Here is a 27,577-nt window from a genome sequence, read left to right as displayed (position 1 = left end):
AACAGCAAGGGTAAAATCCTCTTGCCTGATCCACCCCTTGCATTCATCTGCTGATATGTCTATCTGTATGGAAGGCAATTTGATGCATTTCTTTATTCCAGTAGCATAGTCCAACAGTGTATGCACACTAAAGTTACTGTATAGAGCAGTCTTACTGTAAGTACACCTATCTGTTTTCCTCCCTGAAGGCTCTGAAGATAGAGGCATAAGTAAAGCGACTCAAATTAGGCTTTACTCGTTGCTCAGCCTCCCTCATAGTCATACCATGGACCAGGACATGGTCAACTAGAGTGGCTTGTATTTCACCTTGAAATTGCTTGTCACCTTGCCCTTCATCTCCTTCCTCCTCTTTCACCACGTCCTCCTCCTCTTCCTCCTCCTCCACTATGTCCTCTTCCTCCTCCTTCACCACGTCCTCCTCCTTTCCCTCCTCCTCTCCCTCCTCCTATTCCTCTCCCTCCTCCTCCTCGACCTATTTCTTCATCATGTCCCCTCCCTCCTCCTTTACCATGTCCTCTTCCTCCTCCTTCACCACGTCCTCCTTCTTTCCCTACTCTTCTGCCTCTTCCTCTCCCTCCTCCTTTACCATGTCCTCTTTCTCCTCCTTCACCATGTCCTTCTTCTTTCCCTCCTCCTCTTCCTCCTCCTCTTCCTCGACCTATTCCTTCATTTCTCTGTGGATCCATTGTTTCAAAGCTCAATGAACAGATTCAGGCCCTTTTATGTATCTATTGAAGGATCTGATTGCTGTGTGTTCAATTTTGACTTTTAGTGTTTCCAGCTTGGTAATTGTTTGCTAAGCTGTGCTGACTTGAGTGAACAGTATTGAATGCTAGTGCTTTCCATATGACCAGATGGTGTAAGCACTGAGAAATGTAAGGATTTGTGTGTAGAGTTTTGAAGTAACAGTTCACCAAAACTGACTCATGTGTTAACCAAGGTGAAAAAGTAGTACACTTCCATAGTGTATTTTAAGTGCTTTATTTTCGCACACTAATTTTGTACTTAAGAAGTACTAAAGACAAATTTTTAGTATATTAAGATGTTCTTAAGATCATCTTAGTGTACTTCACTGTGCTATTTTGAGACACCATAAATATGAACTAAAATGTGCTAAAAATGTATTTAAAAAATGTATTTATGTACCACTTGTAGTAAACTTGAACCCATCTTTGTATAAAAGTTGTGTTCAAGATTAATACAAGTGTTAACTAAATAAGTTTTTTTATACAGAGATAGTATGTTAAAAGTGCATGTTAGTTCATATTCATGGTGCCTCAAAATAGCACAGTGAAGTACACTTAGATAATCTTAAGAACATCTTACATCTGTCTCAGCAACAATTCAATTCTACAGACTTGACAAGGTTTTCCTGAGATTTTTCCTCTAATGTTTCAGACCTGATCGGGTGAGGATGTAGTTTGTCTTACCTCCTTAAAACTCATCATCTCTCTTGTCTGCTTCGCTTTCCCTGCTTTGCACAAAACATGTTCATCTAAAGAAGCCAATAATGATCGAGTCAAAATAAGATTATTATTATTATTTAGAAACTTACTTTAGTCTGGTCATGTTTTCATAAGCTAAGTCACTCGCGTGGCATCACCTTTTGAATGCGGTTGTGTGCAATGCGGATGAGCGCAAGACGTGCGCGGACATGGATACGTGCGTGCACGAGTCAATGCGACTGCTTCGTTACAAGCGTAAATTGGGTAACTACATTGCATATAGATCCGTTTTTGCCGCGATTATCTTTGTAAAGGAATACACTATTTAACTGCTAAAATTTAAACTTGAGATTTACACCGGGGCACAAAAGATTTACACTGGGGCATGTGTCCTGGTTAAAGGGGTCTAGCGATGCCCCTGCATATATTGCAGTATATTAAATCATATAAAGACAAACTATTACATGGAAAAACATAGTGCCCTTTTTGGTCTTGGTTACAATATATTTTGTATCAATATATACATGTATGGTCTATTCATATACTGCAATATAATGGAAAATATACATATTAAATCCTATATATGGGAATATACTGCCTAATATATTACATGATATTTTCTATGCATATATTACAATATATTGGGAAATATAAATATTAAATCCGATATATGGTAATATATTGCCTAATATATTACATGATATTTTCCAATATACTGCAGTATATGTTTGTTGCATAAGGGAAGGAAAAGTCGATACAATGTAAAGATTGTGTAAATACTTGATGTTACATTGTACTTGCTGGGTTTTTCAACCCATGGTTGTGTAACAACAACCCAGCGTAGGTAAATATATAACCCAATGGTTGGTTTGTCCATATGTACCCAACCACCGGTTAAAGGCACATTTAAATTTTTTTTTTTGAAAATATGCTGATTTTCCAGCTCCCCTATATGATTTTTACCGTTTATGAATCCATTCAGCTGATCTCTGGGTCTGGCTGTACCACTTTTATCATAGCTTAGCATAATCCATTGAATCTGATTAGATCATTTAGCATTGCGCTCAAAAATAACCAAAGATGATATTTTTCCTATTTAAAACTTGACTCTTCAGTTACAGTACATTGTGTGTTACGGCAGCAAAGTCCTTGATTAATATTACGCGTTTAGTAGCCATATCTGCCTAGAAAATTGCAATTATTAATTTTCTGTCGGTCTAAGTATACGATGTCACTACAGAAGAGTCAAGTTTTAAATAGGAAAAATATATGTACTCCCTTTAAGTATAATGTATTAAAGAAGTTACAGTATAAAATGGAACCCAAAAATGTTTTAAACCTCAAATAATGCAGAATATTATGTCTCCAAGAGTCAAACTGACAATGCATCTGGTAATAGGCGTACATTTAAGGAAGAAACCAGCCGGTTTCTTTAACCTTTATTAATTGTTTGTTCAAAGCAGTGTTAGACCATCTCCTATTCTCTCTCAGGCGAATTTGCAAATCGTGCAAACTTTTCGACAGGTCATCTTTGTCACCCTCAGCTTATCACAAGGTCACCCTCATCTCATTTCAAACATTTAAGACATTTACATATCTTACATTTAAATATTTAAAGCTTAGCAGGTGACAGATGAGCAATCTGTATCAACTAACGCTGTAAGACTGGATTTGTTTTTAACACTGAGCATTTAAAATGTGTCCTGTATGTGTGATGTACAGGAATACAGACTCCGGTATGAGTATAGACTCCAGACTGCTAATGTCAGCAGTTATTCGTGAGTTTGTTTCCTTACAGGTGATGCCATGAATGCCTGCTGACAGATATACACATCCCCTCATTTTCCACTTTATTGAAAAGAAGAAAAGAGAGAAGTGAACTTTGTGAGTTCATGTACTGACCTCTGCTTTCTTCCTGACCCGTCTGTATTCAATGTTTGCTGCGCGTTTCTGCCCACACGTAATCCGAATGAGACAGATTGTTTGATGTCTGATAGTGCAGTCAACATGAATTCAAAATGAATCCTTTGGGGTTTTTATGACTCTTAATATCTTGTATGTAGTCTGGTATACCCAATTCATCAGTGCATATTTTTCAAAGGGTTGTCCTTTAATATTTTTGTCAATGTAAAATGTAATAACTTGGTCCAGCTTTGAAATTATTTTACCTCTTGTTTGACAAATGGGCAAAGTTTTTAACCATACTTAAATCTCAGATGTCAATGTTTGGTGGTTTAAATACCCAGTTTTAAAGAATTTTTCTGCATAGTTAACTTTTTCACCGCCATTGACGAGTTATCTCATCTATTATGAGAAAACATTTGCATTAAAAAAAACATAATTTTATGTTAATTTGCAATACCGCGATTATCCACTAGATTGCACTTTCCCAATTTATGAAAAAAATGAAGCCAAAAGGTTATTTACAAATTTTAAACTCTGTGTATGTAAGGGATAATGTAGAGGCAGCCGGTAGTTATCGGGAAATAAGCCCCGACAGTGTGATCAGGACCCGACGCGAAGCGGAGGGTCTTGTATCACACTGAATGGGCTTATTTCCCGATAACTACCGGCTGCCTCTACATTATCCCGCTTATTACACGGCTACTTGTCACATAAGAAAAAAAACTGGACATGAATATGAATTTAAACATTTTATTGGCATATTTGTTTTAAATTAACATTTTTATCCTTCCGCGAAACTTTGCACAGATGCATAAAATGATCGTAATACCTTATTAAGATCCTCTGCTTCATACTTGTCTGTCTCCATTTTTTTCTCTTTTAGCCAGTATTTGAGAAGTTTTAATGCCCATTCTGTATTTTTTTGTGTGTTGGCTTCGTAACTGTCATGCTCTATTTTGTCAAGTTCAGTCTCAGTAAGCTCTCTGTGTCTTGTCGTGGTTGTCCAGTGTTTGTCACAAGATGGCGCCAAACAAACAGTAATCTTTATTGGCGCGGAGCGATCTTACTCGTAAAAGTAGTACCGGCTATGCGTTAATATTTTGGAGCGGTTATTATTCGAAAAGAACGAACCTGCAAATGTCTCAACTGACCAATCAGAATCAAGCATTCCAGAGAGCCGTGTAATAAGTTTTGATAATCGTTCTGAATCTGATCTCTAACAAAATTCCTTCACACATTTTTTTTATTTCTATGAAAAATACCCATATTTGAGCAAGGAATAAAATATAGATAGAATAAAAAGTGTTTTTCCTTTTTGGTTTGTTTGTTTATTGTTTGTATGAATAATATTTTTCCTGGAAGGCATTTTGTGAAACTTTTGTGAAAATCACAAAAAATGCTGGCGGGCAATTAAAAAAAAAAAAATGGCTGGCGGTGAACGAGTTAAGTGCAAATTCAAGAATTGTCACGTCCATAATAAAGACATGTCACATCCATAATGTTAATTCTTCCTGAATGCGCATACAAAAATTAAAATAAATCTTAAAATGTTATTTAAAGGGCCATCCCTTCTTTATTTGTTTGGTATTATTGCTTCTGGTTTAAAACAAAAAATGTTGCCACATCCATAACGCATGCATGTTTCCCTCATTTAAAACAGAAAACATGAGTATAGACTGATATTTTTCTGATGTCTGGACTCGATCATCAGGGGTTTGGGAAAATAGAGCTCACGTTACGTTTGCAAAAGCTGTATCTGCTCCTTCCATTTCATTTCTCCCTGCTTCTGTTATACAGGAAAACTAATACACCCAGTGACTGCTACTTTTTAAAATTATACCTAAATCTAGTTATGTTCTTCTGAAACTTCACAGTAAATTTGTAGTGTGTCCAACGTTACAGTATTTTTCACAGAATATAAAACTTATACACATATATAAACGTACAAGCTCATTGACTTTATTGAATGATCAGTACATCAGGTTAATAGGCTTATTTCCAGGATGTGCTTGGTGTTTTAGTTTCACTAACCAGAATCACATCTCATACATGTGTAAATGTCCACACAGCACATTACTAAAGGTCTCTTTACATACATGCAATGAAGTCTGTGAGCACCTTTAAATAAATGCACAATAACTGTCTGAGAATGCTTACTTCTAAATAATATTTTAATTAAATATATGCATGTGTGTAGTATGAAGATATAAATAAAGTCTTGTTTATTGTCTGCCAGATGAGACGTGTAATACTTCTGCAGTATTGATAGTTATGATCTGATATGAACAAAAACCTTAACCGAACTGAATCTGGGTAGATTTGGGATTTCAACAGGTGAGCTTGTTTTCCAAGCGTTTCAAAAACCTTTACAGTAAACGCTGTAAGACGTCACCTCATAAATAGATTCATTCACAGAACTCCAGCCAGGTAAAAAGGTTAAAAAACACATCATGACATTTGTTCGACAGACACGGGGTCATTCTCATGGCTGACAGTCAATTTATAGATGATGGTGCAGTTTGTGAAATAAACGCTTTTCAGTCCATTTTCATCGCATTCCTGATAGTTTAACTAGACCAGTTTACATCTGAGAAAAATGGATGAGACTTTATATCCTCCACACCAGCAACTCCAGAGCCCAGCCTTTCCAATGGATTATACTGCAACAACTACAAAGAGAGAGAAAGAAAGAGAGAGAGAGACTTTAAGTTGAATGAAAGTAAGGCCTTGTGTTAACTCATTTGGTTCAGTTGCTATGTTATAACATGCGGTACAAAGTGTCTGTACAATTTGATTTTACTTTTATGCACATTAACTTGTTAAAGCTTTTAAACAAGATTTCAGGTTCTTGTTTACACTTTTAAGACATGTTGTAGTGTATCCTTACAAACTACATATCGTTACCAAGTTACAACACTTGAGCAAAGCATAAAATGCTAAATGTACAGTACACTTTTGACCCCTCATTACCACAGTAATATGCATTTCTTATTCTTGACCACTAAGTGGCGCTATAGACTTTCACTATGCAGTTTCATGCATCAAAGCTTAATCTCTTAAGCAGGGGTGCCCAAACTTTTTAATACCAAGGGCCAAAAATAAAACCTGAGGGCCGTGGGCCAAAAGTAAATGTTGCCCTGATTCTCCTAATTTATCTTTTTTTTAATATTTAAAAAAATAACTAAGCATACATTACTCTGTTTATGCACAACTAATACAGTTTTATTTTCAAAAGTAACTTTAAAAAATAATTTTGCCAAACATTTTTAACTTTCCTTTTGTCTGTGTGCCACTGCCTCAGCCTATCTATTATAACACTGCAAAAAATGACTTTCTTACTTAGTATTTTTGTCTTGTTTTCAGTAGAAATATCTAAAAATTCTTAAATCAAGATACTTTCTCTTGATGAGCAAAATGACCTAAGAAAATAAGTCTAGTTTATAGACAAAAAAAATACAATTTAAGTGAATTTTTGCTTAAAACAAGCAAAAATATCTGCCAATGGGGTGAGAAAAATAATCTAAAAATAAGTTTTCTTTTTTCTTATACACTTAAAGGGATACTTCACCGATTTAGCATTCAGCTTTGTATCTGTAGAAACCCGGCAGTATTACTGAATGACCATGTTTCCCTCCCTCATTTCCCCCTGAGAGGAGAGATATCTGCATTTTGGTTCTGCAAAAAAGTCCTCCGATGATGTAATATGACGATTTTTGCATCATCGGAGGACTTTTTTGCAGAACCAAAATGCAGATATCTCTCCTCTCAGGGGGAAATGATGGAGGGAAACATGGTCATTCAGTAATACTGCCGGGTTTCTACAGATACAAAGCTGAATGCTAAATCGGTGAAGTATCCCTTTAATTTAAGCAAAACTTTCTTAACCCATTGGCAGATAATTTAGCTTGTTTTAAGCACAAATTCACTTAAATTGTATATTTTTGTCTAAAAACTAGACTCGTTTTCTTAGGTCATTTTGCTCATCAAGAAAATACATCTTGATTTAAGAGTTTTTAGATATTTCTACTGAAAACAAGACAAAAATACTAAGTAAGAAAGTCATTTTTTGCAGTGTAGCCTATAGTACCCGAGTTTGTTTAGTTTCGTGATGCATGCTATACACCTTCAAGTATGCATGGACATTCAGAAAAATAAATTATACTTTAATTCCTTGCATTTAATTTCAATTTACATTTTGTAATGTACAAATAAAACAAAAAATGTTACATTTTAGAAAATGATTTATTAGAAATATGAATATGTGCGTCAATGACGTTTATCGTTTTTCCTTATCTCACGTGGCATGACGGGCCAAATTAAAGGTCATTGCGGGCCAACTTTGGCCACCTCTGCTCTTGAGTAACAGTTTAAGTAAAAGTGTTTGATGTCAATGGCAGCTCGCTGCACTTGAACAAACATATTTACAAAATGATCTCAATGTGTTCTTATTGTATTACTCACCGTTTACTTGTCTTTAACAATTTTTTATACATTTATGTAGTTTTGATGTTATTATATAACCTTATTTATGAAGGCAACATGGGTCAAAAACCATGAAAACAATGGCCCGGCCTATTTGATTTTAGTGTTTTTTTTGTGGGGCCAGTGAAAATCTCATTATAAAAGAATACTATAGCACATACTGTACTTGAATTTTATGTAATAATTTGATTAGACATTTCTGAATGATGTGTAGGGATATATACTACTGCTTAATAATTGCATTTTTTAATATACATTACATACAGTAGTTTTGATGTAAAATGAGGACTAAGGATTTTTTGAAAGAGATTCTGCTAAACCGTAACCAAAAAAAATGCCTCTGTCTTATGTCTTTAAATAGATGTGCACACTGTATAGTGCACTGTGTCAACCACAAATCACCAAACCATCCTCTTAACATGAATAAATTTAAAATGATTAGCTGTCTAGCTCTAGGACACATACACTTCTACTTATCTTCATGTGGTTATCAATTCTTGTGTTACATTAGTTAGCAGATTTGTTATGGTTAATTGTATTATTTCATAATAATAATAATAATAATAAGCATAATAATAGCAGAGAAAAATATAAACAAAGAACTATAGTAAAATACAGCCTTATACATTCATTCATGAATAAATAACCAAACATGTATGTAAAATATCAGAATAATCCAAGTTTTATCTGCATGTGCATGTGTCAATAACAAATATTATAAATGAATGTTTTTAATGTACACTGATTGATGAATGATGAATGCGATGAATAGATACTGAATATAGTCTACCTGTTCCAGCAGAGAGCGAGCTTCATCCGACACAAACTCTGGGATGTTTAGTGATGAGTGTCTGCTGATACCAGCAGGATGACTTTGATACAGGGACTACACACACAAACAAACTCAATCGCATTACACTTTTTAAGTACAACTTTCTTGTCTATATATATATATATATATACATATTTCTTAAAATCTTTATCTTTGTAAAGACTAATAATAAAAAAGATAAATTCTTTATCACACAAAAATGAAACCAGAGATTCGTTCAAAAATGTCACTGTTGATAAAACCCCTCTTACCTTTCCCACTATAAGCTCAAATAAAAGAGCTCCAAAACTCCACCAATCACAAGCTGCCGTCTCTTCGGCAATCCCGCCCACTTCTACACAACACACAAAAAGTGGACATTATGCAAAAATATAAGCAATAGTTAATTCTGAACAATTTCTTATCCTTTTCTCTTTTTCATGCATTGCTGAAGACAAGATACGCTAATGCAATAAAAGCAACAACAGCAAAAGATGCTATGTGGATTTTAGAATGATGGAAAATGTTCTGTCAGACAAAATTGTCATTTGATAAATTGGCTAAATGAGTAGCATTTCAAAAGTTTCAAAGAATATCAGTAGTACAGAAAAAGCATTAAAAATATTCAAACAGGCTACTGGCTTCTGCACACACCAAGGGGGTTTTTGTTTTCAATTCTGGTAATAAATACCTTTACAGACTAATAATAATATAATCTTCATCATACCTAACATTATTAACATGTTTGGATGCATAAATAGCATATCATGTTTGGAAATAAAGACAGTAGAGAAATATTTTCTACATTATACAATGATAGCAATGATTAATAACTTATTTTTACAATAATATTTTTTCACAGTTACTGCTAACTGTTATGTAAGTTAGTGTCCTTGAGTTATATTATATTAGTAAACTAAATATTAATTTCATATCTGAAAATACAGAACAGTATAGACTTGATGAGGTTTTCCTGAGATTTTTTCTCCTATGTTTGAGACCTGACAGGGTGAGAATGTAGTTCCCTTTTAAAAAACAGCATCAAACCAGCATGGGTATTATGCTGGTTTAGCTGGTGGTCACCAGCATACCAGCACCAAACACAACATATGCTGGTCTTGCTGGTATGACCAGTATGGGAGGCTGGTGCTAGTGCACAACATATTCCTTGCTGGGGGTCTTGCTAGTATGCTGGTTTTTCCAGCAGCAGGGTTTGTCAAACATGATACGTGCGTGCATGCGTCAGTGCGACTGCTTCGTCACTTTTACAAGTGTAAATTGGGTAACTACATTGCATATAGATCGTTTTTGCAGCGATTATCTTTGTAAAGAAATACACTAGTTACCTGCTTAAATTTAAACTTGAGATTTACACCAGGGAACAAAAGATTTACACTGGGGCACTTGCCCCAGTAAAAGGGGTCTAGCGATTCATTTAAACTTACTACAACAACCAGCCTGTGGTAAGCTTACAGAAAGATAAAATATAATGCATTTAATGAAAGAGTATATTGTATATGATAAGGACGAGCTACCTGGTGCACAGTACAACTTTGAGAGCGCATCAGGGTCACATGACTCCTCGACATCATTCCAGCTACAGAAATAAGTCAGCTCCACATGACCTTACAGAGATAGAGAGAGAGACAAAGATTTAGAGATAGTGGCATCTTCATTACAGTAAGTGTTTTTCTGTAATAGGTGCTTTAAAAGTAAAACTAACTTGACTTGTTTGTGATTTCTATGAAAATTATATTTTACACTTCACAAGTAAACAATGCAGAAATCCAGGTAAGTTCTTGTTTTTTTTCTTGAATTAAGTGTTTAAGACAAATATTTTTTCTTACCCCACTGCCAAATTTTTTTTTTTTTGCTTGTTTTTAGTACAAATTCACTTAAATGTTATGTTTAACTAGACTTATATTCTTAGGTCATTTTGCTCATGAAAAAAAATGCATCTTAAGTTAAAGGGACACTCCACCTTTTCAAGACCGATGGAAAATTAAAAGTTGTGATTTTCTAGGCAGATATGGCTAGGAACTATACTCTCATTCTGGTGTAGTGATCAAGGACTATGCTACTGTAACATGGTTCCAGCAGGCGTAGTGATATTACACAGTGCCTGAAAATACAACCCCAAAACAGAAAAAGTTGGGACACTGTAGAAATTGTGAGTAAAAAAGGAATGGAATAATTTACAAATCTCATAAGCTTATATTTTATTCACAGTAGAATATAGATAACATATCAAATGTTGAAAGTAAGATATTTTGAAATGTCATGCCAAATATTGGCTCATTTTGGATCTCATGAGAGCTACACATTCCAAAAAAAGTTGGGACAGGTAGCAATAAGAGGCCAGAAAATTTTAATGTACATATAAGGAACAGTTGAAAGACCAATTTGCAACTTATTAGGTCAATTGGCAACATGATTGGGTATAAAAAGAGCCTCTCAGAGTGGCAGTGTCTCTCAGAGGTCAAGATGGGCAGAGAATCACCAATTCCCCCAATGCTGCAGCGAAAAATAGTTTTCTGAGCTTCTCAGAGAAAAAATGCAATGAGATTGAAGTTATCATCATCTACAGTGCATAATATCATTCAAAGATTCAGAGAATCTGGAACAATCTCTGTGCGTAAGGGTCAAGACCGGAAAACCATACCGGATGCCTGTGATCTTCGGGCTCTTAGATGGCACTGCATCACATACAGGGGTGCTACTGTAATGGAAATCACAACATGGGCTCTGGAATACTTCCAGAACACATTGTCAGTGAACACAATCCACCGTGTCATTCGCTGTTGCCAGCTAAAACTCTGTAGGTCAAAAAAGAAGCCATATCTAAGCATGACCCAGAAGCGCAGGTGTTTTCTCTGGGCCAAGGCTCTTTTAAAATGGACTTTGGCAAAGTGGAAAACTGTTCTGTGGTCCAACGAATCAAAATTTGAAGTTCTTTTTGAAAAACTGGGATGCCATTTCATCCGGACTAAAGAGGACAATGACAACCCAAGTTGTTATTAGCGCTCTTTTCAGAAGCCTGCATCTCTGATGGTTTGGGGTTGCATGAGTGCGTGTGGCATTGGCAGCTTACACATCTGGAAAGGCACCATCAATGCTGAAAGGTTTATCCAAGTTCTAGATACATATGATCCCATTCAGACGTCGTCTCTTTCAGGGAAGACCTTGCATTTTCCAACATGACAATGCCAGACCACATAGTGCATCAATTACAACATCAAGACTGCATAGAAGAAGGATCTGAGTACTGAAATGGCCAGCCCTGCAGTCCAGATCTTTCACCCAAAGAAAAGATTTGGTGCATCATAAAGCGAAAGATGCGACAAAGAAGACCTAAGACAGTTGAGCAACTAGAAGTCTGTATTACACAAGAATAGGACAACATTCCCATTCCTAAACATTGGTCCTCCTCCAGCTGTTCCTTTATATGCACATTTAACTTTTCTGGCCTCTTATTGCTACCTGTCCCAACTTTTTTTGGAATGTGTAGCTCTCATGAAATCCAAAATGAGCCAATATTTGGCATGACATTTCAAAATATCTTACTTTCAACATTTGATATGTTATCTATATTCTACTGTGAATAAAATATAAGTTTATGAGATTTGTAAATTATTCCATTCCTTTTTTACTCACAATTTCTACAGTGTCCCAACTTTTTCTGTTTTGGGGTTGTAGTCCCCTGCTCTTAAAAGTTACCAAGGGGACTATTTTCAGCTGCTGCGTAATATCATTGCGCCAACTGCAGCCATGTTACGGCAGTCCTTGATTATTACGCCAAAATGAGAGTATAGTTCCTAGCCATATCTGCCTAGAAAATCACAACTTTAAATTTTCTGTCTTAGTACACGATGTAACTTCAGAAGAGTCAAGTTTAAATTTATTTTTTGATATTTGTACTGCAAACATGACAAAAATAAGTAAGAAAGTAATTTTTTGCAGTGTGGCTCACCTGTGTGATTCAGCAATATGTTACTGGGGTTCAGGTCTCGGCATATGATGCCCTCCTGATGCAGAGCATCCAGTGCCACGACCATGTCAGCTGCCCAAGTCCTCACCAAAGCCTCTGGGATGCGTATGTTTAACGCCACCTCTGCCAATTCGTCCAGCTCTCGAAACAATCGGTAAACTTTCTTATCCTCACCCGTTCCTGGAAGTTCCTCTGATCCCGACCCAGCATCCTCATGTTTGGCAGAGTCTGTATGAGGTCTGAGCACAGCTGCGTCTGAAGGCTTAAGGGAAGACAGAGTCTCTACATCCGACACAAAAATGTCTGTACATTTTTTCGCCAAAGGGTCAAAATCGGCCAAATCGACAGACAGGTCCGACTCGGTTTCCTCTCTGCGCTGAAGAACGTCCGGCCTGCCGAACGTGGGGGATGTTTTGGACCCTGCGGCGAATGATACGCCTCCTCCGGTAAAAATCTCTTCTGATGTGTCTGGCACTTCGCCTCTGACCGCTGGGAGGTTGACTAACAGATCGGGCGGCTGTGCCTCGTCTGTGCTGTTGTCTGCGGTGTCCTCCTGTATGGCCTCTTTAAAGGAAATCACCGGTACCAGCTCGCTCGAGCCCTGATCATTATCTGATCTCCAGACACTTGACACGATCTGCTAAATGGGACAAAAAATATAAATTATCAGTTGCATTGTAGTGTCATCAGGACACTTTTTTTTTTTGCATGACAGCATCCTAGTGAGCCCCTTAAACAGAACGGGTATTCCTCTGCAAGATATATTTGACCCTACCTTTTCCTCTGGCTCTTCTGAGACCTCAACATCGGGGTTTAAATGGATAAATTGTGTCTTGCAGGTGTCTGCGCTATCTTTACTGTCGATGCGGAAGAGGTCCATGGATGCCGATTGGTTTAGACAGTCAGGCGACCGTGTGAAACAATCAACCGATTGCTCATCCTCCGTAAAGAAACGGAGCTCCTGTTCTGAAATCGGCGAGCACAAGCTAGCGTTGCTCATCATCGAACACGTGCGATTAAGTTCAGGAGTTACCGCGGCAACATCCTCCACCGCCTCCTCGGCGTCATGGTCCACGCCCAGCGCGTCCGGCTCGAGCTTCTCCTGCTCGTACTCGTTGCACAGCGTCAGGTAGCTGTTAGTGCACTCCTCTTCAGACGTCCCATCGGAGTCCGGCAGCGGGGCTACTGAAGGACCCTCCCCGAACGTCAGATCGCTCATCTGAGGCAGATGGGTCTCAGCGTCCTCCCCCTGCTGAGAACACGAATCGCTGGACCCTGTAGGTACGGGACTCGGGGCTGAACAGACTACAGTAGTGTAGGGCTTCTGGATGAAGGGGATGTCGAAGCTTTTCTCAGGACTGTTGTTGTGCAGATACTTGCAGATGTGAGACCACAGTTTACCACCTGACACGACCAAAAAATTATAAACTAAACATTTTGTACACACAACCAGGTATACAGTAAATGCAATGATTACACAATGCATACCCTCAGCATAATGCAGTAATAGAAATATGGAGTCCTCAGAGATGATGAATTTCTCCAGTCCAACCATGTTGGGTAAAGAACGGGGAATGACGTTTTTTTTAACGTGTCCACACTCGTTGCTTTTTCTCAAACCCTGAACACAAACACAAATTAAATTAAATTAAAGTAAAAATCTAATCAGGCATTAACAATAAAGTTCAGTCAATATATACAGCTTTCTACCTTAAGGAATAGTTCAACAATCTGATCAATTCTGTGATTATTTACTCACCCTCATCATCCAGAACATGTATGACTTTTATCAAATGATGACAAAAAGTACTTTTTTTTTTAAATTTACAAATCATTTACAAGTCATCCTGTGAGTAACACGATGCACATATCTACTTTGCTTTTGGTGTGCACACACCATAAATGTTGGGTGTTGTCATATGTAAACAGCACACTTACTTTCAAAATAAAAGTCTCTTGCGTTCTCTTATCCATCACCAACAGCACCTGCACATAAAACACCAAGAACAAAAAACATCAGAAATTAATGAATAAACATTATTCAGCTTGTGTGCACTCCTGTTCACATTGTGTGAGTTATGGGGTGTACACACCAAACAGGAATTCAACGATTTGCGTGAGTACATTACATAAAAAGTCAATGCAAAGCAGCGAATAGCCGCGAACTCGAGCGGGGCAACACGAATAGACGCAAATAATCGCAAACTCGAGGGAGGCGACACGAATAGATGCGAACCGATTCAGATAGACGCAGATAGATGCAAACTCGCGCAAGGTGATGTGAATGATGCAAAGTGGGCGATGTGATTGCCATGAAAACACACACTGCTCATCTTAAACGTGATTGAAAATATTAAACTCAAACGAAAAATTTGCATGACACAAAGTAAAATCCGGCGAGTAATCTAGAGCGAGGATGCACAGCATAGCGCCTTCACAAATCGCCAATGCAATGCTAGAGTTTTTTTTTTAATTGTTGCGGGCAAAAATCCTTGATCTTGCGGCATGTTTTCTTTAAAAATGCAATGAAATATGCGTGATATTTATGCAATTTTTGCAAAAACTGCGGGAACTTGCAAAAACTGTATGCTACGCTTGTGTGAGGTAAATGCAACATATTTCAACTTTCTGCTAAGATATATGTCGTCTTTGAAAATGTGGGGATTATGAAATCATGCAAGCCCTGCATATTTTGCGCAAAGAAATCTGCAATTTATGCAGCAAAAGTGCGGGTATTCGAAAATATCCGGCCCCCGTATAAATATGCGGACTTTGGCTGATTATGCGTTGAATCATGCGATCACATTATCACGTTTTTCTGGAGGGACTGGCTAGACTGTTCTAGATTTTTACTGTCTCTTCTCAAAGTTGTCGATTATCAGCAGGTAGTTTTTACATCACACACCCACAACCAACCATTGCTTATTCGCAGTCCTTTGTTCTCTCAGGTGGACTTCTCTAGGTCTTATCCCTTCATTACTGGTAAAAAGCATTGACAAACACTTGTACCTACACTAAAATGCATCATTAACACATCTATTTCCACCGACTGCAATTTTTTTAAGAATTCAACCAACCTCAGGTAACTCAACACTGACAAACACTTAAAACTGTTTAAAAAAAAATAAGACTCTATAAGTATCATTGTCAGCCAGTAAACTCAATCTGTTTCTGTGAGATATCAATGATATCTCGAGTGCAAAGACAAGTTCACGTTTAGTGTCAAAGTTCAGCAGTTAAAACACAGGGAGTCTTGTTAGATTTATATAAATACTTCTGCTAACTTACCTTATCAATAACACCCAATACTCTGTAGTGTTTCAGTTCATCTGTGTGAGTCTGTTCAACCCATGAGACACCACAACACTGCGGACCCAATGCCTGCGGAAACACCATACAAACAGAAACGCACAAGATCAACACACAAATGAGATAAAACACAAAGAACACACAGATGACAGACATACAGATGTCATACACTACCACTCAAAAATTTTGAAACGCTTGACGGAAATGTTTCTCGTGATCTTAAAAATAAACACTGATACTTGAGTGATTTAAATACATTTTTATTGAAAAATATTTTGAAATGGTTGACTTGGAATGAATAATAAAGATGAAGAAGACAATACGAGTAAAGAATAGATGTGAAAAAGAAATTTTTATAACACTGAAGATCCTAAAATATAAGTTTTAATTCATTTTGGATGCTTTTAGTCCGTACATAATCCCAATAATTACAATTGTGTTAAGGCATAGGTTTGTTACGGCATTAGTTTATGATAAATCAAAATGAATTTGAATGGTGGTGTACAAAATGGCAAATGAAAAAGTACAAGAACAGCACACAACACAGAGGCAACACAAGCAAACCAGCACAGAGACAGCACAGACAAACCAGCACAGAGACAACACAAGCAAACCAGCACAGAGACAACACAGACAAACCAACACTGAGACAACACAGACAAACCAGCACAGAGACAACACAGACAAACCAACACAGAGACAGCACAGACAAACCAGCACAGAGACAACACAAGCAAACCAACACAGAGACAGCACAGACAAACCAACACAGAGACAGCACAGACAAACCAGCACAGAGACAACACAGACAAACCAGCACAGAAACAACACAGACAAACCAACACAGAGACAACCCAGACAAACTAGCACAGAGACAACACAGAGAAACCAACACACAGACAAACCAACACACAAACAAAACAACACACAGACAACAGACAAAGCAACAAATTACCAATACCAACAGACAAAACAACACAACACAGAGACAGCACAGACAAACCAGCACAGAGACAACACAAGCAAACCAGCACAGAGACAACAAAGACGAACCAGCACAGAGACAACAAAGACGAACCAGCACAGAGACAACACAGACAAACCAGCACAGAGACAACACAGACAAACCAACACACAGACAAACCAACACATAAACAAAACAACACACAGGCAAAGCAACAAATTACCAATACCAACAGACAAAACAACAAATTACCAATACCAACAGACAAAACAACACAACACAGAGACAACAGACAAAACAACACACAACCAACACAGACAGCATGCAAAACATGAAAACATATACTAGCAACAAACAGGCAACACTTACCGACAAGAACAAAACATCATTAAAACAAACAGACACACAAAAGTGAGTAAAACTGGATAAAAGTGAGACTTGAATTTTGAGCATTTAGGTAAAAGGTCATAGACACTTACCCTGTTCTGTGTGGAGCTCTGACCCATGCTGTCTTTTAAGTGTGTAGAAATGAGCTCAGCACGCATCAGATATTCTGAAGTCTTTCTTTTCACAGACTCTCGTCTACTGGGACTCACTTCTCCTGAAACACACAGAATAAACACACAGAATTACACACTCAATAAACACAGAGAAGCCTCACAAAATCTTCAACTTTTCTTTCATTCACATTCTCTGTGTTTAAAACAATTCAGTAAATGATCCAGTCCAGGAGATAAAGGCTGGAGCAAATCTACATTAAACTCCTGAAACACTGGGTGAAAAAACTTCCCAAACTCTCCTTACTAGTAAAAGCATATGGCCAAGTTGTTGATCTTAGCAGCCAACTCTCCTCCAACCCCAGCACTAACATTTGAAGAACCTTAGTTTAAAGATATCTTTTTAACCACCTTCGGCTTACGATGTAATCCTACTGAAGACATTAACGCCCCAACGGAGCAGATCAATAAAATGGTGATCTTGATCTATCAACAAGTTTGAGAAATGTATACCAAAGCACAGATGATGACCTATTGAAGGATTTTGTGTATATTCCTTTATATGCGTAATCAATGTCTGATGTGCCCTGATGTTATCAACTATCCAAATGGCCCATACAGTTAGCCCCTCAGGTGTGACATTCACATTCTCGTAGGTTCTCTATGGGTGTGATTGTCACCTCAGAGATCAAAGTCTCCATGGGGTGCCATTGTATTGTTTGTGTAAGATGTCTGCTCACACAGGCAGAACTTTGGGTTAAGAATGTAGAAGGTTGACACAACAACATCGCTCCTGAAGAACTATGCTACATAAGAACCTTCATTAAATCTCTTTTCCCCACATGCACTTGGTCCTGCTTATTATTTTACGTATAAGATGCATTCTAATGCGTTGGCGAGCCAAGAAAGACTGATCAGCCAAATTCAAGAAAATCTAACACTATGCTATTGGTTATGAGTCAGTTTTCATTTACACTTCTGCAACATTGTTCGAGTTGACGTGTAATTACACATGCAGATCGCTAGTAGGCAGTGTCTACGGGCATGTTACTGGTGTATACACGGTATCAAGTTAAAAGCTGTTTTTGTCATGAATGAACTTGAAAATCGTACATTAAAGTGCATTAAAAGACATTGCTATATTTGTACCTTGCACACCCTGCAGCAGCAGATCAACACCTTTGTGATAGTAGGAAAAAGCAGCGGCAAAGTCTTGCTCCACCTCCTTCTCCACGGCCAAAGCAATCTGCTCGCTGGCTCTCTCCAGGTAGTCTGTCTTCCCTGTACAGTTCCTGAGACTAGGGGTAAAGGTTAAAGCTCCACTGCTACGACTGGACTCCACTCCCGTCCACACCGGGGACGTCACTGACTGCGGAACGGTAAATGGCCTGCTGTGTGTTGCTGTGTGGTTCGGAGAAATGCTGCACGATGGCATTCCATCGTTTACATCAGTCACATCTGCATCAACAGAGTCGGCATCAACCGCACCGCAACTCAGCTGACTGCTACTGCTAACACCTGAAAAACATATCCAGAAGTTATCCATATGTTATATAAGTATCAGGTGTGCCCGGAATGTGCCTGTGAAGTTTCAGCTCACAATACCCAACAGATAATTTATTATAATGTGTCCAAAATGACCCTATTTGGGTGAAAGGTCAAATGTGCTGTTTTCGTGTCTGTACCTTTAAATGCAAATGAGCTACAGCTCCAAACTCCCTTACAAACAGACAGTGAGCGCTTTCAGTTCAAATAGATCTGATTCCTGTGAATACAGTCTGAGACAATAACATCTAACTATTGAGATATGGACAGCGTACAACTCACCGAGAGCAGTTAATGCCGGACTGTCAGTCAGTAGCCTTGGGTGGGGGTTTATCAGTGTGACCGTTACGTCACATTAACAAGAGAATCAAAACAGCATGTCTAATGAGACTGTTTTTGTTTAATGTGGATTAAAAAAGAAGTGGGTGGATTGTTGTTTTGACACACTGCCAACACACATTCATGTCTAAACACTTTGTAAAAGTGGATTTTGCATTTTCCATTTTACAATTGGACTGACAAAATTTTTCTACTAAACAACAATGTTGATGCTATAAACAGTTTCAGAAGTAACAACATAAACACGCGGCGTTCGTGGCCATCACGTAACTTCCGGTAAACTCTACAAAGAATAAATAACAACAAAGTCCTTTTAAAGTAGTTTATTTATATAACAAGCAAAATAAACAGCATAGGAACCCAGCACATTTTTTATTTTCGACGATGTATTTGTTTAAGAGATCAGTTTCAGCAACTAGTCAGATCATTAAACAAACAAAAACCGGAAGGAAAGTTCGGACCAGGCGCTTATCGCGTCACTGCACGTGTGCCCGATGAAACGGTCTATAGTTTGGTTTTCTCAAGTATTAGGATTACTTTTGTAAGGGTATAAACACACAGTACCACCTACACAGCCCACACCTAAACATATTCATATTGAAAGCAACCCATTTACTAAGATATGTGATGAAATGCTGTTTTTCTAAATAAACATAAAACAATAGATACACTGATAAACTTACCTTCAGTGCTGCCAACTGAAAGACTGTCAGCCAGAAAATCAGAGAAAGGTTCAGCCGGGCCGATGAGTTCAGAGCAGTCCTGCACTTCACCACCCTAAACACACACATCCATATACAAACTATTACAGACGTAACCATCATTCATTACTGTAAGAACTCTCCGGTGCTTGCCGTCTTTAAAGGTTTTTTACAGCTTTCATTCTTGGCTTGATTGCCAACATTTACAGCCGCGGTCTCCGACTTGGTGCCCGCAGGTACCAGGTTGCCCATACAGAGTCTGTGAGGTGCCCCCCAAAGCACATTCTATTAATAGTCTCAATTGTACTATTTATACTTTTATGTATGTTTACATTTTAAACAATGATAAAATATATCAAAAAGTAAAATAAATTAAAATTAACAAGTAAAACAAAAAGGTTTTGAGTAGACTATATCAAAAAAAGTAACCCTCCAGAAGTTTTATCCATTGTGGTAGCCCTTGCTCACAAAAAGGTTGGAGACTCCTGATCTAAAATAACCTACACAAACCTTTTCTCTTTCGTTTTTATTCATTTAGAACACATTTAGAAAAAAGTCCTTAAGGGGGGGTGCATGATCTCTGAAAGCCAATGTTGACATTTGAAATCACCTAAACAAACACGCCCCTACTCCAATAGAATCTGGACCTTCTTTTGTTAGACCCGCCCCACACATACGCAACCCATGCAATGATGTTGGTTAGTAGACACACCCCTTACTGCTGATTGGCTACAGGTTTGTTTTGGTACTCGGCCCGACCCCCTTTTCCAATGTTTTTTTTTTTAATCATGCACCCTGCCTTTAAAACCTAAAATAACACAAAATTAACATATGGGAATTTTTAAGGACATAATTATATCTGAAATAAATAAAAGCTTAAATAAACTCTGACCTCCCATCAGACTACTTTGCCTTAAATTACCCCAAAATGTTACTGCATTTCATCATTTTCATGTGTTTACCCTGCCACAACATGCAAATCCACTACAGAATGAACACATTTGAAACAGAACTGTAAAAATCTTTACTTATTATGCTGGCGTATCTTTGTATATGCATATCAGAAGTCAGCTCTGTTTTTTAATATACAGGCACAGGATCGCACCTCTCATTGACCATGAATAGAGCAACAGATCTTAAAGATTAGTGTTGTAATGACTTTAATATGGATAAAATATATACCCAATAAATGTCACTCAGAACAATAAGAAGGTTTATGTTCATACCTTGAAGAAATCCTGTATAAACTGGCTTCCATACAGTGAAGGAATATTAGCACTGAACTGTAGGAGATCCTCTGAACACTGTCTTCTCTCTTCAATCACAGAGTCATCAAAACGCCCTAAAAACACACACAGACAGACAAACAAGACAGATCATGACTTCATTGGCACAGTTTGTGTTACATCAGTGAAGCAGGCAAATGACAAGCATGCAGAACACACGTTCATGTCGACACTTTAGTCTCCATACGGTTTCCTCAAAACTGCAAAGCAGACACATTTGTATCAAATGAAGAAGTGTGGACGCAATTAATACCACTATGAGCCAATCGAGCAATGTTTAATAGTGAATATAAGTAAAGTCTAAATGCATCCAGGATGGCACCCATAACTACACAACGGATCCTAACTACAACATCCCATCCCTAACATTACTAACAATAAGCAGTTTATGTGTTCTGCATATAATAATATTTGTTCATGTTAATTAATACAACAGAATTCAAGCAGTCATTCCATGTAAAAAAAAACATTGAACCATGTACTAGACTATTATTATTTCAATATTGCTGTACCAAACATTACTGTACCATGAAATAGGGAACTATGTTTAAGATGTTTTTCACAGGATGAAACCAAAATGTATGAAATGCATCACTGTGCTGTACTCATAGATATTTTCGATGCATAGCATTGATCTCTATGTTTTTTTTATCATGGACTATATTATCCAACCGAAGGATGTAATTTATTTTTAAAAAAGCTTTCTTCGCATCATGCTTAACAATGCAATTCAATCGTAACTATATTCACAATATACAAGTATCAAACAGAATGGAAAAAAAATTACAAACCAATCCTTAAACAGCTTAACAGATACAGAGCTTAAAGCTTAACATCACAACAGCTCTTTATTCACTTTACTACCACAGTGTATCACACATACACTTACCAAACACTTTAGCTTTGGCAAAGGGAGGAAAGAGCTCGGACTGTCCGAAGTGGTTTTTGTGTATCTGCCAAAGGTCTCTATGAAGCTTCTTGAAATCACTGTACCTTTTCCACACTGTGATCTAAAGAGGGGAGGACAAACAGATTAAGACAACCCAAACACACTTACAAATGATCTGTCAGCAGTCTTTACTAACATGATGTTGATGTAAGGAGCTTCAAACCATCTCTAGTTACATATGATTAAAATCAATATTTTCCATCTTTCTGCCTGGTAATGGGATGCATTTCAATGCAAGGTTCAATTAAATAAAATCAACTGTTTTGTATACATATTTATTTATTTTATCCAGAGAAAGGACTAAATGGTCAAGAGTGAACGCTCCAAACCAGAATTAAGGCAGAGCTGAATGTTGTTTTATGTTGAAAGCAGGCTAAACTAATCTATAAATATAGGTTAACTCATTTCCCGCCAGCATTTTTGTAATTTTCCGAAAAAAGTTCACAAAATTCCTTCCAGGAACATTTTCTTTTTAAAATATATAAAGATACAAAAATATTATCAAATGAAAGAACAGACCCTCTGCTTTCAATCAAACAATAAACAAACGTGGGAAAAAAACATTTCATCCTATCTATATTTTTTTAAATATGGGTATTTTTCTTCAAATATTATTAGTTTTATTAGCAAAAGGCTGAAATAATTGCCTCTTTTTGAAGGAATTTTGTTTGAGATCAGATTCAGAAAGATTTTCAAAACATACACAGAGTGTAAAATTAATAAATAATTTTTTGTTCAGTTTTTTTATAAATTGGTTAAGGCATCTAGTAGATAATCGCGGTATTACAGATTAACCATAAAAACTCATCAGGAACACGTTTTTTCATGTTTTCTCTTAATTGACGAGATCACTCATCAATAGCGGGTAATTAGTTATATTGCGACGAAAACGAGAATTAGAAGGAAATAAATAAATATTTGGGTAGTGTAGTGATATTTACCGAGCCCCTAAAGTGACATTGGAGTAAAAACTTTTCGTAAAACGTGAAACTTTCATGTGCTCACGTGAAACCTTTATGTGCAGAATTATTTTTAAAAGTTTAGTTTTGCTTGTGCACATGAAACTCTATGGAAGCCCGTTTCCGCCATGTTGTAAAAAAATTATAAAATAAAATTCTGACTTTGTATCTCAAAATTCTGAGATATAAAGTCAGAATTCTGAGATGCAAAGTCAGAATTTTATTTTATTTTTTACAACATGGTGGAAACGGGCTTCCATACTATCGCATGCGCACATGAAACTAAACTTTATTTAATTTTTTCTCCATGTCCCCGTAGGGGCTTCATAGATATTTAACTCTTTCCCCGCTTTTGACGAGATATCTCGTCAATCAAGAGAAAACGCTTCCCTGCCAATGACGAGTTTTTCAGTCTTTCCGCTTTACTGCTATTATCCACTAGGTGGACTTTTTTAAACCCGGAAGTATTGCCCTATGGCAAGCTGCTGCATGTCCAAGTCTGTTTTAAAGATCGCTCTGAATGGGATCTCTATGAAAAGTCCGTCACAAAAATTTTATTATCTCTGCTTTTTGCTCAAAATGTGGTGTTTTTGCAGAAACCTACCCATATTCAAAAGCTGATTACAAAAGAACTACTGAAGGTAGGATGAAACAGTTTTTTTTTGTTTGAAAGCAGAGGGTCTGTTCTTTCATTTGGTATATTGTATGTTTATATATTTGAAGAAGAACATTTTCTGGAAGACATTAAACTTTTGTGAAAATCATGAAAAACGCTGGCGCTGGCTGGCAACTTTTTTTAAAAACGCTGGCGGTGAAAGAGTTAATGTCAATAATCACATATAAAAATATCCCTTTTATTTAAATATTAAAATACCTTAAATAGACAATAAGCACACAGTTTCACTGTGTTTCATTTGTTTAGATATACGATTCATCATTTGAAAAAGAACAATAACATTAAAACACAGCGGTGCAAAAATGACACAGCAAATATAAATGCATTTGGTAAATTTGACCCAGATTTTTAATCTGGTTTGATCCAAACAATTTTAAACATCGTGGGATTGTAAATAATACAATTTTAGTAAAAATACTTGAATACTTAATTGAGAATTTGTTATACCATTTGAATACCAGCCATAGACATATATAAACATAGATGCCCCATTAACGGCTTCTATGAAGCTGTCAAACATCTGTGACAGCCATAGACACATAAATATATATATTAACACATAGATGCACAATGCGCTGCTTTTGTTAATATGCATCGGAGGATGACTTTATGAGCACAGAAACTATTCTCATCACTTCATGAGATGAAGATTGAACCGCTGTAGACACATGACTATTTTACGAAAATATCTTTACTGCCTTTCTGGGCCTTGAAAGTTGTGAGCTGTGTTGCTGTCTGTAGTGGCTCAGACATGTGTGACAAATGCAGGGGCGGATCTACCGGGGTGGCACGGGGTGGCAGTTGCCACCCTAAATAAAAGCATTGCCACCCCATATGCCACCCCAGCGCGGGTATCCTAATATATATAATATATACCCGAGTAGGCTCTTTTAACCAGAAAGGCAATGTAGTTTTTCTCTGCGTGTGTTTGGGGGTGGGAGACACACATCTGACGATGATTGGTGTGTGTGTCTTAGACGGGGTGGGACAACCACATAGCTGATGGTGATTGGCTTAATTTCCATCGTTAGCCAACCAGAGGCAGCAGAGTTCATACACAAGCATGCAGTCAGTCCGAGCAGAAAGTCTTTTACAGTGTAAAAAAAAGTCCGTGCAGATTTGCCAACTTGGTGACTTTGTCGCTAGATTAAGAAACTTTTTAGACCCCTTTAGCGACTTTATTAAAAAAGCGACTAGGACAAATCTAGCGATCTTTTCTGGCGTGGTTGGAGACGTTTGGAAACTGCGGTGAAAGGATGCATCGCCCCATCCAAGGCACTCACATGCAGCCCGGTTCTCGCGCTGCAGTCCATCCCTTTCGAGTCGCACAAACCCGCAACAACAGAGCGATGACAAGTACAACGATCTCAAAACAAAGGTAGCAGACGCAAGCACAAAGTATAAAAAGCACAAACGTTACTTTTCCATCGTTGAGGTTAAAGGCAAGAATGTTTATGAACGTGCAACTTATGCCCATGAAGAAAGAGTCTCTTCACGTGACGTCTTTAGAAAGTAATTCTGATCTAATAAAGCGCCTCACATCATCACATGCTGCCAAAACAAATTCTCTTTAGTGTCTTAAAGTGATTAAGTTGAGCATCACATCAGCAAATCAGAGTACTAAATACGGTCATATTTATAGATAAATGTTGCATCAGGATAAAAATACAAAAATTAAACTGATGTTAAATATTGCACGAGGTAGTTGCTTGGTAGTTAAAACGACTGAACTGCAGGTTTGTGTAAGCAGTAAATATCTTTTAAGCAGTTCTTTCTAGAGTTAGCCCGTCATGTCTTATTAGCTACTGCAGCCATCAAAATATTCCATACGTGCATATGAAATCGCTCGATATGATATAGTCTGATGTTTTTATTTGTCTTCGTTAAGGAGACAAAACTATTCAGTGTTGTGTATGTTTAGAAAGCTTGAAAGACAACTTAATGCGGCATTTTCTTTTCCATATTATGAAAAGAAAGGCTGATATCCATTCTTTTTACCAAAAATAATAGAAAAGTCAAATACTATGGGAGTGGAAGGTACAAATAAAACAGAAAAATATGTTGTGGAAGGGAGAGGAGTAGATGAAGTCATGAAGGAAAGAAACATATGGATGGCAAAGAGCTAAAAAGAAGTGAAAAGACAGAAATCCATCATGAAGTGAGTGAAAGGATTAAAGAAGAGGGTTATGAGAGAAAGAGATGTTTGCCTTTCAAATATGTTTTACATGAATATAAACTAGGCAAAAATTTGAGGTCCAGTGTTCACCGAATATAGTATATACAGTATATAATTTCTTGAATCCACGACAACCATGCAAGGACGCTTACTTCATTGCCACCCCTTGTAGTTCTCATGCCACCCCCTTGCCACCCCATAAATAATTTTCTAGATCCGCCCCTGGACAAATGACAAATTTTTCATTCTTATGTGAACTAACCCTTTAAGACCAGAAACATATAAGGTAAACAGTGTCAATAAGAGTGAGTTCACTGTTTATAAATCTGACCTCCTGAACGTCATCCGGGTTCTTCCGTGAGATGATCTGTGGAAAGACAGAATATTATGATCATCACTTAATAGGGAGCACTGCAGCAAAGGTCTGTAATCTTCATTGTATTTGCCTGATCTGCTTTCAAAATAACACTGACCATTTATAAACAACATCCAACGGTGTACATTAGATCATTTATGTAACGTTACTGTACCGCTATGTTACATCTGTATGTATGTGACATTAATGTAGCTTTAAGTCAAGTCATTTTCACAAAAGCAGAAACAAATCACATGAGAAAGATGACAGGTTTACGTAAGAAAAACATTACACCGCTGACATTAAATGTGACAGACGCATTCGCTTTATGTTATTATGAAATATTATTCTTAATGTCAACATTTCGGGCGTAACACGACATATAAATTATATAGCGATAGCTGTCACGTCTCCTATATAGATTTATAGATGTGCTCGACGTCATGCAGCACTGCGCGGACAGACCGGTATATAACATCGCAATTCCGCGAGAGCAATTTAGACCACTGTGCTTTTGAATCGCTCTCGCGGGACTCTGATGTCACAAACGGAACAATCTGCGCAGACAGCCAAATCATGCTCCTGATTAACATTAGCTTTAGCATACAAGCTACCGAACGCGACGAAATCTCTCTCTTCTCACCCGGGCAGTGACTTTATACACCGTGTAGCCCTTCTTGTGTGTCGTGGGGTCGGTAACCGTGTAGAATCGCGCGAGCTCGCCTGTGTCCCGGGCGGAGATCATCCTGAGACACACATCACCACAGCCGGACACTCACTCACTCATTCACTCACTCCACAAAGACAACAGCTCATGAATAATAATTAGGTGACCGTGACGTCACAAGCTCAGCTCATGAATTTTAATCAGGCAACCAAGCTGCGGCTCAGTTTATCTATTTCTGTGGATTTACTGGCAGTTAATTTGATTCATTTTAATCACGGACTACCACGTTAAAAGTTACCCTTAAAATGAATGAATAAAGTAGTTTTAATTATCTGAGACTTGCCTGCCTATGATTCATGTAAGATCTTGGAGATCCCACTTATAGCTTTGTTAGTCTCTTTATTGTGATAGCTATGCATGGTGATATTGTACTAGTTTAATTGGAAACAGATACTTGGGACAGACTGAGACTGTGATCAAAGCAATGAATGTGAATATTTTGTTCTTTTTAGTGTTCCAAATA

The 27,577-nt window shown here is 37.4% G+C and overlaps 1 protein-coding gene across 3 annotated transcripts; it reads right to left on the bottom strand.

Moving 5' to 3' along the window:
• Window positions 1-5,287: 5,287 nt before the first annotated feature.
• rps6kc1 (ribosomal protein S6 kinase polypeptide 1) lies at window positions 5,288-27,190 on the bottom strand. Of its 3 annotated transcripts, none has more exons than XM_065268797.1 (16): window positions 27,031-27,190; window positions 26,364-26,399; window positions 22,162-22,282; window positions 21,213-21,328; window positions 19,969-20,062; window positions 18,551-18,919; window positions 17,384-17,505; window positions 15,920-16,012; window positions 14,570-14,617; window positions 14,120-14,252; window positions 13,407-14,035; window positions 12,614-13,271; window positions 10,179-10,268; window positions 8,916-8,998; window positions 8,623-8,718; window positions 5,288-6,019 (listed from the first exon to the last, which is right to left on the bottom strand). In XM_065268797.1, exons 1-16 carry the CDS (start codon window positions 27,130-27,132, stop codon window positions 5,918-5,920), a joined length of 2,892 nt encoding a protein of 963 aa, XP_065124869.1. In that variant the 5' UTR covers window positions 27,133-27,190; the 3' UTR covers window positions 5,288-5,917. The 3 variants fall into 3 exon arrangements, with proteins under 3 accessions (XP_065124869.1, XP_065124870.1, XP_065124871.1); XM_065268798.1 differs by having other exon boundaries at window positions 12,614-13,268; XM_065268799.1 differs by having other exon boundaries at window positions 15,920-15,997.
• Between the last annotated feature and the right edge of the window lie 387 nt (window positions 27,191-27,577).

Source organism: Paramisgurnus dabryanus, chromosome 12 (genome assembly GCF_030506205.2).
Source record: "Paramisgurnus dabryanus chromosome 12, PD_genome_1.1, whole genome shotgun sequence".
Classification (NCBI taxonomy): domain Eukaryota; kingdom Metazoa; phylum Chordata; class Actinopteri; order Cypriniformes; family Cobitidae; genus Paramisgurnus; species Paramisgurnus dabryanus.
This window is presented reverse-complemented; position numbering and strand designations above follow the sequence as displayed.